This window comes from Echinops telfairi, unplaced genomic scaffold (genome assembly GCF_000313985.2).
Source record: "Echinops telfairi isolate 266 unplaced genomic scaffold, ASM31398v2 ScPeMD7_31;HRSCAF=116, whole genome shotgun sequence".
In the NCBI taxonomy this organism is placed as follows: domain Eukaryota; kingdom Metazoa; phylum Chordata; class Mammalia; order Afrosoricida; family Tenrecidae; genus Echinops; species Echinops telfairi.
The window spans coordinates 28,144,329-28,157,895 of record NW_022103928.1 but is presented as its reverse complement, the minus strand read 5'-3'; the positions used below and the strand labels follow the sequence as shown (position 1 = coordinate 28,157,895).

The following is a 13,567-nucleotide window of genomic DNA, read 5'->3' as shown; positions in this document are numbered from 1 at the left end:
GAATATATACCACATAATAGTATTTATCACACTCCATTCTTTTTTATGATTACATACTGTTGTATGTATGGAATATATACACCACATTTTGCTTATCTGTTCATCTATTGAAGGAAACTGGGAGTTTCCACCTTTTGGCGACTGTGAATAGTGCTACTATAAACATTCTTGTACAAGTTTTTGTTTGAGGCCCTGTTTTCTATGCTTTGGGCTGTATGCTTAGTAGAAGTGCCAAGCCACAGTGTAATGCAATGTGTTCACTTACCTGTGAAATGTATCCCACCGCCGCGGCACCGTTTGGCATTCCCACCAGCAACAGATGAATTCACACGCCCATCAACACGGCTCCTCGACAGTTCTACTCGTCCCTTCCTTCAATTGTTATCGGAAATTGCATCCTTATAATCCATCGTGTGCCCATTCGCACAGCTTTACATTATCTCTTTATGCATTTCTCTTTCAAACCATACAGGGGAAACCAAACCAAAACACAGTCATGCTGACTTTTATGTTTGGGCGTAGTTACCGTCACTAGCTACGGATCCCTAGCGGTATAGGTTATGCTTTAGGCTGCTAACCTCAAGGACAGCAGTATGAAGCTACCAGCCCTGCTCCCCAGTAGAAAGACTCGGCTTTCTACTCCTATAACACTTACAGCCTCAGAAACCTACAGGAGTAGTTCTACACTACGAGTCGAAATTGACTGTGTGCAGTGAGTTCTGAGTTTGTTAGAGCTAGTGGTCTTTCATTACATTTCATTTCATTATATTTTATGCTTACTATCTACTACTCCTAGGAACCCTGGTGGCATAGTGGTGACCTGTTGGGCTGCAATCTGCATGGTCAGCAATTCAAAACCACCAACAGCTTCGTGGGAGAAAGACTGGGCTTTCTACTCACATAAGCAGGGCATCACTGTGAGTCAGCATTGACTCCATGGTAGTGAGTTTTTGTTTTACTCTACTACCCCAAGGTACCCTGTGGCATTGGAGTTATGCGTGGGGCTGCTGACGACAGCAGTTTGAAACCACCAGCAGGGAGAAAGATGAGGCTTTCTACTGTGACAAAGGTTACAGCCTCAGAAATGCACAGGGCCAGTTCTCCCCGTCCTATTGTGTCACGAGGCGTCCGCATCGACCCCCGATGGCAGTGAATTTGTTTGTTTGTTTTTGGTATCTGCTACCCCTAGTGGCATAGTGGTTACCTGTTGGGCTGCTAACCACAAGGTCAGTAGGTCAAATGCACCAGCCACTCAGCAGGATAAAGATGAGGCTTTCTGCTCATCTTTATACATACAGTCGCAGAAATCCCAAGGGACAGTTCTACTCCTGGTGTCTGTCTAGTGAACCTTCATTACATCTTGAGGGACTCCTTTGAACATTTCTCTTTTTTCAAATCTTTTGGTTGTGATGTAGGTGAAGGTTTACTGAGCAGCAGGTCATAAATGTTACATTCAATAACTTGTTCACATTTTGTTTCAACTCATCCATTTAAATTCCCTTAGCATACTTATCCTACTTCCTCCCAGCACTTCCTGCTTCCATTCCTCCTCCTTTCCAAATTCTGCATCCTGGGGCCCATGCTGCCAATTTGACCTTAAAAGGAGCTCTGGTGGCATTGCTGGGTAAGTGTGTGACCATTAATCACGGGTCTGTGGTTCAAACCCACCACAGCGGGAAGATGAGGTTATCTGCTCCCATAGGGATTTACAAACCCTTGGAAATCCTACATAGGTCTATAATTTGGAATTGACTCAATGGCAGTGAGTTTTGTTTGGTTGGTTTTTAACTTAAAGAGTTGATCATTCTCAATTGGGGATGCATTGTGATCCAGGCTAACAGGTGATGGACTAAGGGAGGCTTGAAAGGTCCCACTAGTCTCTTTCTGACCAATAAGCCTTGTTTCTCCCATGATTTTGATTTCTGTTCCACATTGTCTTCCACTCTGTCCAGAACATTCCAATATTTCAGAGCAGTTAGTCATAATAGGTGGGTACCATCTAACTTTTCTGATCTCAGGATCATGGTCTGGGACTGATTTTTGCCATGTATCTTTTGGTTTTCATCACTTTCCTTTCTTCTGGATGAAGAAAGACGCATAGTTACACCCGAGGTGACTGCTACCTGGCTTTTGAGACCCCAGTTGCTACTCGCCAAAGTAGGATGTAGAATAGTGTCATTGTGAGTGACAACAGTATATCAGTTGAACTTGGTGCCCCATGATAACATGGTCCCTGAAGCTCAGTGACTCATTCCTCAGGGCATTTGGCAATTCTTGTTAGACTCATCTACTAGTGATGAATTATCTCAGCTGTTGTCTGAAGAGGTTGTAACTTCTTATTCTTTACATTTAAAATTTTCCATTTAAAACTTTTTATTGTGGTAAATATTTTTCATTTTAGTAATTTTTGAGTGTACAATCAGTGATGTCAAATTATATTTACATTGGTGTGCAACTATCCATACCCAAAACCTTTGAATCGGGCCAAACAGGAATCCAGTAACCATTAAGCAGTGCGTCTCCCTCTCCCTTCCCCCCAGTCCTGGCCACCACTAGACTGCTTTGCTCTCCTTAATTAGTCTGTTGTACACCTAGTCCTGGCCACCACTAGACTGCTTTGCTCTCCTTATCAGTCTATTGTACACCTAGTCCTGGCCACCACTAGACTGCTTTGCTCTCCTTAATTAGTCTGTTGTACACGTATGAGTTCTCCTTAATTTTTGAAAGGTAGTTTTGCTTGATGTAGAACCAATGGATGACTGGTTTGCTTTTTCCTTCCAGCAATTTAAATATGTCATCTCACTGTCTCTTACATGCTGTAGTTTCTGATGAAAAATCTAATTTTAATCTTACTGAGGGTCACTGGTGCATGAGGACTTTCTTCTCTCTTGCAGCTCTTGAGATTCTTTCTTTAGCTTTCTACAGCTTGACCACAATGTGTTTGTCATAAATATCCTTGAGTTTATCCTATTTGGAGTTCATTGAAATTCTTAGATGTATAGATTCATGTTTTTCATCAAATTTAGGATTTGATGAAATCCTAAATTTTTTCAGCCACTAATTTAAAAAAATCTCTCTTGGCCTTCCTCTCTCTCTTCTCTTTTTGGGACCTACTGTGCATGTGTTGCTACACTTGATGGCATTCCACAGTCCCCTTCGACTTCATTCCATTTTCTTTATTAAAATGTATTTCTTCAACTATATGCTGCTCAGACAAAACTATTCTTATTAACCCATCATCAAGCTTGCTGTTTTTGTCTTCTACTGATTTAATTTCTGTGAAAGATATCACAGTTTTCCCATTTCTGACATTGTACTTTAAAGCTCCAGATTTTCCATTTGATTAATTTTATAATTTTTGTCTCTGTACTGACACTCTCAATTTAGTGAGCTTTTGTCTTTATGATTCCTGTAAGCTAATGGTTTCCTTTAGTTATCTGCTCATATTTAAAAGAGTTGACCTTTGTCTAACAAGCCCAGGGTATTTCCCCCAGGAGCATGATTTCTGTCCAAACTCTTTATTTCCTGTGAATAACTCGTACTTTATTGTCTTTTTGCATAGATTTTTGGTTAGAAATTGAATATTTTAAATATTATAAGATGGTCCTACCAGTTCTCTCAGTTGGTCCCATTGCAGTGGCTTGCATGTTACTATGATGCTGGAAGCTATGACTGGTATTTCAAATACTAGCAGCATCAACCCTATGAACAGATTTGAATGGAGCTATGAGACTAATAGAGACTAGAAAGAAGGTCTGGGTAGTCCACTTCTGAGAGATTAGCCATGGAAAATCTTCACTTGATCTTAGCCAAAAGGCCGAGAAGCGATAGCCATGGAAAATCTTATGAGCAGCAGTGGAACTCTGTCTAATGTAGTGCTGGAAAAAGCACCCGAAAAATCAGGTTCAAAGACACTGCAAATATGACTGCCTCTTCAAAGTGGAGTGGATTTTAATGTCATGGATGAAGCAAAGCTTTTGGGACTTTCCTTTACAGATAGAGCATGGTTCAAAATGAGATGAAATGTCTACAAACATCCATTAATAATCATAATGGGATGTACAAACTATGAATCTAGGAAAATTGTAAAGTATCAAAAACTAAATGATATGCATAGAGATTAATATCCTAGGCACTCGTGAGCTACAGTGGACTAGTATTGGCCATTTTGAGTTGGATAATCATATGGTTTGCTATGCCAGGAATGGCAAATGGAAGAGGAATGGCATCATATTAATCATCAAAAAGAACATTTAGAAATCTTTCTTGAAGTACAGTGCTGTCTATGCTAGGATAACATCTGTATGCATACAAGGAAGACCAGGTCATATGCCTATTATTCAAATTTATGCCCAGTCATTAAAACCAATGAAATTAAAGAATTTCTACCAACTTCTTCAGTCTGAAATTGATGAGAAAGCCAATCAGTATACATTGATAATTACCTGTAACTGGAATGAGAATATTGAAAATAAAGAGAAAAAGTATGGCCTTGGTGATGGAACTGAAGCTGAAGATGGCGTGATATAATTTTTTTTTTTTGGGAGTTTTATTTTTTTATTTATTTTTTTGAATATTTAAATGTTTAGGTTTTTTTTTTTCTTTTAAAAAAATCATTTTATTTGGGGCTCATTGATATAATTTTTCAAGACCAACTTCTTCACCGAAAATATCTTTCTGAACAACATGAATAGAAGTTGCCAGATGGAATGACTACACAGGAAAGAGATATGGAGAAGCTCAGTATCATCAGCCACACAAGGTTAGGACTGATACCAGAACAGACCATATGTAAGTTCAAGTTGAAGCTGAAGAAAAGTAAAACAAGTCCATGGGAGCTAACATACAACCTAGAGTATATTGTATCTGAATTTAGAGATCATCTCAGAAACAGATTGATGCATTGAACACTAACGACTGAAGGCCAGCTGAATTATGGGTTGACATCAATAGACATCATACACGAAGAAAGGAAAAAGTCTATAAAATGACAGGAAAGAAAGAAAAGACTAAAGTGGATGTCAGATGAGACACACCAACTTGCTCTTGACCAGAGACTACTTAGAGCATCATAAAGCAAAAGAGCTGAGCAGAAAGTTTCAAAGGGCAGCTCAAGAAGACAATGTGAAGTATTATAATGAAATATGTAAAAAATCCATAGTTAGAAAAGCAAATTGGAAGAACACAGTCAACATTTTTCAAACCAAAGAAACTAAAGGAGGAAAAAAATCAAGTTTAGGGTTGCACCATTAAATAGTCCTGTGGAGGAAAAAAAAAAAGGAGAAAGAAACAGCGGATGGAAACTATTATCTTGATGATAAAAACAAATATGAAGATTGCATGATAGAATTTTGCAAGACAAACATCTTGCACACAGCCAACACGTTTTCAACAACACAAATGGCAACTATACACATGGACATCTCCAGAAGAAATACACAGAAATCAAATTGACTACATTTGTCAGAAAAGACAATGGAGAAGCGCAATATCAGCAGCTAAAACCAGGCCAGGGGCTGAGTGTAGAACAGATCACCAATTGCTCATGTGTAATTTCAGATTGAAGATGAGGAAAATTACAATAAGTCCACAAGAGTAAAAAAATGGAAGCTTGAGTCTATCACACCTGAATTTCAAGAAGATCTCAAGAACAGATTTGTTGCATTGAACACTATCACAGAAAACCCGATGAGCTGTGGAGGATGTCAAGAACAAAATTCACGAAGAAAGCAAACGTCATTAAAAAGACAAGAAGGAAAAGAACAGGGTGGGTGCCAGAGGAGACTCAGAAACTTGGTCTTAATCGTAGAGGAGCTAAGGCAGAGGGAAGAAATGACATCAAAGAGCTGAATAGAAAAGGTCAAAGGGCAGCTCAAGAAGACAGTCAAATATTATAATGAAATATGCAAAGACGTATATTGAGAAACCCAAAAGGGAAGCATACACTTAGTATACCCCAAGCTGAAAAACTTCAAGAAAAGAATTCAAGCCTCCTCAGGTTGCAATGTTGAACGATTCTATGGGCAAAATACTGAACTCTGCAGGAAGCAGCAAAAGAAGACGGAACGAATACACAGAGTCACTGAACCAAAAAGAATGAGTTGCCATCTAACCATTTCTAGAGGTAGCATATGAGCAAGAGCCAATGATGTTGAAGGAAGAAGTTCAAGTTGCACTGAAGGCATTAATCAAGAAAGAAAGAAAAAAAAAAGGAAAGAGAGAAAGCTCCAGGAATTGAGGAAATACCAATTGAAATGTTTCAAAAAGCTGATGAAGCACTGGAAACACTCATCTATGCCAGGAAACTTGGGAGATGGCTACTTGGCCGACAGACTGAAAAAGATAAGTATTTGTACCGAATCGAAGGAAAGGTGACTCAACAGATAGTTCAAATTATAGAACAATATCATTGAGATCACATGCAAGTAAACTTTTGCTGCAGATCATCCAACAAAGGTTGCAGCAGTCCATTGACAGGTGGCTGCCAGAGGTTCAGGCCAGATTCAGAAGAGGACATGGAACAAGGGATATCATTGCTGATGTCAGATGGATCTTGGTTCAAAGCAAAAACTACCAGAAAGATCTTTACTTGTATTTTATTTACTATGCCAGGGCATTGGACTGTGAGGATCCTAACAAACTATGGATAGCCTTGAAAAGAATGGGAATTCCAGAATACTTACTTCATTGTGCTCATGCAGAACTTGTACATGGATCAAGAGGCAGTTGTGTGAACAGAACAAGGAAACCATGCAGTCATGGTTTAAAATCAGGAAAGGAATGCATCAGGGTTGTATCCTCTCACCATACTTAGTCAATTTGTGTGCTGAACAAATAGTCAGAGAAGCTAGATTATATGAAAAAGATTGTGGCCTCAGAATTGGAGTGAGGCTTATTAACAACCTACAATATACAGATGACACAGCCTTGCTTGCTGAAAGTGAGAAGGAATTGAAGCACTTGCTACTGAAGATCAAGGATGGCCGCCTTCAATGTGGATTACACCTCAATGGAAAAAAGAAAGAAAACCCAAATCCTCACATCTGAATGAATAGACAACATGATCAATGGAGAAAAGATTGAAGCTGGTCAAGGATTTCATTTTGCTTGGATCCACAATCTATGCTCATGGACCAGGCAGTGTTTACTTCTGTTGTACAGAGTCACTATGAGTCAGAACCGACTAGAGGGCACTTAAAAATCTATAGATACATCAAGAAGTCCGGGTGGTTTAGTGGCTAAGTGCTGAGCTTCTAACCGACTGGATGCCAGTGAGAGTTTTTGTAGATTGACTTAGCATTGAGGCATTCCTGCAATGTTTAGCCAGGTAAGCACCACAACTCAGCCTTAGCTTTCACTCTCTGCTGTACAGAGCCTAAAGATCAACCAGATGTGAAAGCTTAGGGTCTTCTTGGCTTTTTTCTTAGCATGCTTCTAGTTCAGTCATGGACATAGCCTTGTAGATTCCCTGAAATACCTGGGAGGGTTCAAAGCTCTTCCTGCCTGGATGTATCTCCAACCCCATTCTCTTAATTTCTACGTGTCTCCTGCTTGCCCAGTGGGTTATTCTTGCCTCAGGTGTCTGTAATGAGTACATACTCTTAAGAGCTTTAAACAATCATCACGGAGGAGGCTCTTCCTATGCTGAGAAAGTTCTGAGAGAGATGAACAAGAGGCAAGCCTGTGAGCTGATCCCTTGGGAAGACACTAGACAAACCAAGACCTACCACCACATTCTCTCTGGCACCACCAGGCCACAACAGAAATGGTTCACTCTGGACTAGGAAATGAGGGATGATAAATAGTTTAGAAAGAAATCTGCAATGCTCCCTTATTAAGCACACTTCTAGTTGCTTTAAATTTTTTAGTTTTGTTTTTTAATTAGATTCCAGTGTCCAGAGAAAATAGATTCTGACACTCTTTGTTAGGCTGTTTCTTGAGTGGAGGAGCAGAGTTTGAGAGTTTTTTTGGAACTGTCACCAAGCATTACTTTTATCTCAATTTTTCATATGTGGAAGCAGAGCCTAGGAGGGGTTACATAATTTAGTAGTAGACCAGGATGGATAGACCAAATGGGGCACAACTCAAGCGTAGCCTCAGAGCTCAGTGCTTTACAGAGTCTGACTGAGCTCCATCCCCTTGGCATACAATGCGAAAGACACACAGCCCTGCCCACAAGGACCTGCATTCCTAGAGACCATTGTAAACACTCGGTGCTGTTTGAGAAGCACACGGGTGAGGAAGTGTGGAAGAGTCAGAAACCACTTCTGACGGTGGAGAGGTAGAGGGCAAGGAAGCTGTGTGGAGAAGGTTGGCAGACTGTACCATCACAGCGATGCTCAGTGATCATGGCCGCTTTTGCTGGGCCCTGCGGATAGTGGACTTCACTGAATTCTCACAAGGTACGTGCCTCTGAGGCTTGGGGGAAGCAATTGCTCCAGTCATACAGCTCAAGAGGTTGGTGTGGAGATTGCAAACCAGGTCTGTGGGACTCTAAAGGTTATGTTTTTCTCATGTTTCAAGAGTGGATCCCTGTACCAGGGGATCTGTACACTGAGCAGGCTAAAAGGAAGAGCAGCGCTCATGAAAAGCATGTGACTATTTTCAAACTGTCAGGCAAGGATTTAGGGTGGTGAATCCCACTGCTAACAACCATGGAATGTCTTCTATATAAGGTAATCCCTACATACAAGACAGTAGCTACCAGCACCGTGGCCCTGTGAAGCAGGACAAATGCTTCCTGGCACCTCCTTAATAGGAAAGGAACAGGGAGACATTGCCTGTCCTTCTAGATTGGCCTTAAGTAAGGTAGCCTGACAGTGTTAGCAGTATCAGTGGACTCAGAGTTCAGCGTCTGGCTCTGTGATGTTGGGCACGTCATTTCTCTGCCCCCTGGGCTCTTCATCTGTAGGGTGACCAACTCATCCTGTCGCCCAACACTTTCCTGATTTTAGCACCAATGAGTCTGTCCCTCAAGAAATTCCTCAGACCTAAAGAAACCATACTTATCTATGAGATGGAGATAACATGAGGACTTCCTACTACAGGGCTGGTGTAAGGAACTGAAGGAATAGAAATATATGAACGCACTCAAGGTGTGGTTGCATTCCATTATCATTTATTTGAATTGTTACTTATGCGAAGTACAGGGAGGGTCATTGAAGAGGAGAAAACATGTATCCAATAGGGAGTAACACTTTGACCTGTAGACTTGCTTCCCATGGGGCACCTGAGCACAAAACCTGGGGAGTTTTCTATTAGTTCCACTTGACCATTTCGAACAGCTATCCCTCCGGAAACATCGCCATGTGTCAGATCCCAACGTGCTGCCGAGGGAGAACCATTACCTGGCTCTTTAATGACACACCCAACTTCTTCCTGGCTTTGTTCAACGCTGAAGGCCAGGGCTGTGTTCAGTACAATTCAAAAACTCGGTGAGTGGGTTGTGGGAACTCTTCTCCCATGGAAATATCTCTGGGGGTGGCAGAGGAGAGGACTAGGTGACAACTAGAAGTCTCTGGAGAAAGTACGGGGTCTTCAGCATACAGAGGGGGAGAAAGACAAGGAGAAAAGATTGAGGCAAAGCCTGTGGAGAAGTGGGCATTAGGAGGTCAGGCCCTTGCTTGTTGGATTCACATTGCAACCAGTGAGAAGGGCAGCTCCCCAAGCCCTACTCTCCCTGGTACTTCCATGCTACCTCACCCAGTGCTGAAGCATATCATCAAGATCTTGATGGTTGGTTAGATTCTTGGAGGCCTTCTCTCGTGGAGAAATGTCCTCTACCAGGAATGGGTGGAGGCAAGGCTATGGACACCACTTCTGTAGAGTCTTTTAAGAGAAACACATAGTCGTACTAGCCAAAAGTTGGTGGGTGCTGTTGTTTTTTTTTCAACCTTTCATCAGGAGCTTAGAAGCAATGAGTTGCTTTTATATTATGGATGGTCCAGTTCCTGTTTTAATGCCCTGAGAGCTTGTATGCTTATGACCCCAGAACAAATCCCATTTCTTCCCCTCTTGGGGTTGGCCTAAGTATCCACCATCTCCCTAAGACCCGCCTCTCCCCCCATCCTGGAGAGTCCCCCAGGAGCAGCAAGTATTGAAGGGCCTCAGATCGTACTAGGCCAAGGAAGCAAGACAACCTACAGGACCCTAAGGTTCCTCCAGGTAGGGACAAAGTGTCAGAGCCCTGCCTGTAGTGATGAGATCTTCTTTCCATGGCTCAGCAGCAACTGTGACTTCCGTTCTCTCCTAGCTGTCCATACGTCTTGGTCTTGGATGAGGACGGGGGGACTACCAATGACCATCAGGGCTATGTCGTTCACAAGTGGAGCTGGACGTCGAAGACAGAGACGCTGCTCTCCCTGGAGTACAAGGTAAGGGCAGGCAGCACAGGGCACCCTCACCACAGCGAGGGCCAGGCAGTTTTCTCAGAGCTGTCTAGCATGAAGAGCAAAAAGGCTCTGCCCCCAAGCAACTCTTTTATTTTTCTTTCTGATCCATTAATTAATTTTAAAATCATTTTATTGGAAGCTCTTTCTTACAGATATCATAACAATCCATAGTTCAAGCACATCAAGCAGTGTTGCTACCACAATCAGTTTAAAATCATTTTCTTTCTTCTTGAGCTCCTTTATCCCCTCCCTCCCCCACCTTAGCCCCCAGGAACCCTTATTTGATTTATCTATTGGCCATTTCTTACACCATCTAAGACATCCATTCACACACAGTTCTGTTGTTCACTCCCCTCGAGTGGGGTTATGCAGCCATCAGTGCTATCAGCTCCCCATTCCGCTACCCGCCCCCCTCCACACACACACTCTGCCTCGCTTCCTGTACCTCAGGGACCCATTACTCCTGTTACTGTTTCTGAAGGGCAATCTATCTTGGCTTTCATGTATTGAATGATCTTAATTATACAAATGAACATATGCAAGTCTAACGTGATTAATGAGGTAAAACAAATAAAAACCATAATAGTAAGGGGAGGAAATATTAAAGAACTAGAGGATAGTTATGTGTTTCATCAGTGCTATACTGCACCCTGGATTTATTGTCCCTTATGTGTGACCCTTCTGAGAGGGATTGTCCAACTATCTTACAGTGGGTCTCCTCCAAATCCATACCCCTTCACATCGATTTGGTTGCTTGATTTTGAATTTCTGATACCTTTTCCCATGGACACCTCATGATCACACCAGCTGGTGTGCTTCTTCCATGTGGGTTTTGTTGCTTTCCTGTAGATGACCACTTGTTTAACTATGAGTCTTTAAGACCCCAGATGCTATATCTTTTAATAGCCAGGCACCATCAGCTTTTTTCAACACATTTACTTATGCACCCATTTTGTCTTCAGTTATCATGTCAAGAAGGTGAGTATCATACAATGCCACATTATTAGAACAAACCATTCTTGTACTGAGGTAAGATTTAAGTAGAGGCCCTTGTTTCATTTGCATATATACACACATATAAACAAATACACCTATACTTATATATTTACATATATACATATCTATATATATCGATATTTTTTCTTTCTTCTTCTTTCCTCTTTTTCTTTTTTCTTTCCTCCTAAACTATCATGTTTACCCATTGTTCACCTCTCAGTAATTCCTCTCAGATATAATTTGATTGATCAAACATGACTAGAAAAGCTACACCCTCCTCACCATCAATTTTAGAGCCCGTACTATTCCCCTGCCCCCATCATTATTGGCTCACCACTCACCTCCCCCACCTTCTCCCCTCTCATGCACTTCCACCCCCCACCCACTGGTCCCTTTGCTATCTCTGAGGGATTGCTTATCTTGTATAGATAAACACCAAAAGAAAAAAGGAAGACCATACAAATAGTCCCACGTCTAACAGGGATCCTGACACAAAGTAAATGAATATCTCTCTGTTAAATAGCAAGAAAAACACGCTATAATCCATTGGTCCAGTCCTCTTTTCTTTCAGGGTTCCATATCCTGGGACCCCTCGAGCAACTGTTATTCTCATTTAGAGGTTCCCAAGTTGGTGGATAGTGAATAGTGAGTGGGGGAGTGGCAAAATGGCCCTTGATGGAAAAACCACTGAAATAGAAGATAGAAAGATAAACGAGACCCCCATCCCACCTCCAAGGAACACAAGAGTCTAGTCAAGTGCTAAGCACACAAGACAGACAAAGACAAAGACTGTGAGTGAGGGTGAATTTCATAGGACTGCGATTTAGAAAAAGACCACAGAACATAGAATCAGCTCAAGGTGGTCTCAGATTATCCACCCCAAGGTGAGGGCACCCATGGAACACTCGAGGTCTATCGGGTGGCTCGAGCACCATGCCCCTGGTCCCCTGTCTCTTGCCCTTTGTATTCATCCACTAGTTTTTCTCCTCAAAGCCTGCTTTCTTTATTTCATTCATTTATACTCCTGCTGTTTTTAGATCATGCCTCTGCTCAGAAATATTCAATCTCATGAACACACCTCACTTTTACTGCCGCATGGCCTGAAATCACCCTTGCTTGCTCTCTGTCGATTCAAGCCCGCCTCCTTTCAAAACCCTTTCAACGGCCCCTCCTTCACAGCCTCTGCTCATGCCCATTTCCTTCTCTTCACAGGGCCCACAGGCTGCATTACTCATTTCACAGTTAGTCATGTAATGAAGAGGTTCTTGGCTCTAATTGCTGATCAGAATTCCCTTTTAAAAATATATAGATTCTTATGCCCAGAGTGATGCTGATTCAGTTAGTTTGTTATGAGTTCTGAATTTCTGTAGTATTGGTTTTTGGGGTTTTCTTTAAGTTCATAAGTGTTTCTGATGCTTGGTCAAGTCTGCAACTGTCAATCTCATGTTGAGTTGTCTTAATTTCTCATAAAAATAGGAAAAGTGTATTATCCCAGAAGATCATAAATTAGTTAAAGGCAGGTATCAGATTATGTGTTAATGTGGCCAAAGAAAAGGAACTGGGTGGGATGAGTATGAGGAGCCTGGTCCTGGTGCCAGCTTTCCCAGATGTGGGCAGTGCAGCTTGTGCAAACCACTTGGCTTCTCCAAGCTTTGGTTGTATCTTCTACATGAAGTGAGCCCCAAGACCTGCCTCTTTGCCTCTTTGCTTTTGTGAGAACTAAGCAATGGGGGAAGAAGATGCTTTGGCATCACTAACATAGCTTGTCAAGGTATTTCAGTTCATAGTTTCATTCATTGGAATTAAATACAGAACTATATGATTTATGCTGGTGCAGTCAGGAGCAGCCTGGAAAAGAGAGTGGGCTTTGGGCTGTCACATGAGTTGTAACTCAATAGAAGGGGGAAGGAAGGAAGAATATTCTGGGTAGAGGGCATTTGTAAAGTCTTGGAATTGAGACTAAGTGTGGCCTCCTTAAGAGTTCACAAGTGCTTCTTGTGAAGAAGAGAGAGAGGTTGAACAAGAAAGAAGGTGGGACCAGACGTCTGTAGTTTCTAGGCTGAGGATGAGAGGCACTGGAGGAAGGGTTAGTGTGGTATTCTGGGATCTGCAGTGACTAGAGTTGCTGTTTTTTATCATTAATATATATTATATATTTGTATATTATATATATATATATA

The 13,567-nt window shown here is 41.7% G+C and overlaps 1 protein-coding gene across 1 annotated transcript in view; it reads left to right on the top strand.

Moving 5' to 3' along the window:
- The window catches only part of CUNH3orf20 (chromosome unknown C3orf20 homolog), a 110,740-nt gene that overhangs the window by 33,225 nt on the left and 63,948 nt on the right, over positions 1-13,567 (top strand). The window contains 2 exon segments of the mRNA XM_045289984.1: positions 9,285-9,434; positions 10,253-10,373. Of these exon segments, the coding sequence (XP_045145919.1) occupies positions 9,285-9,434; positions 10,253-10,373 (271 nt within the window).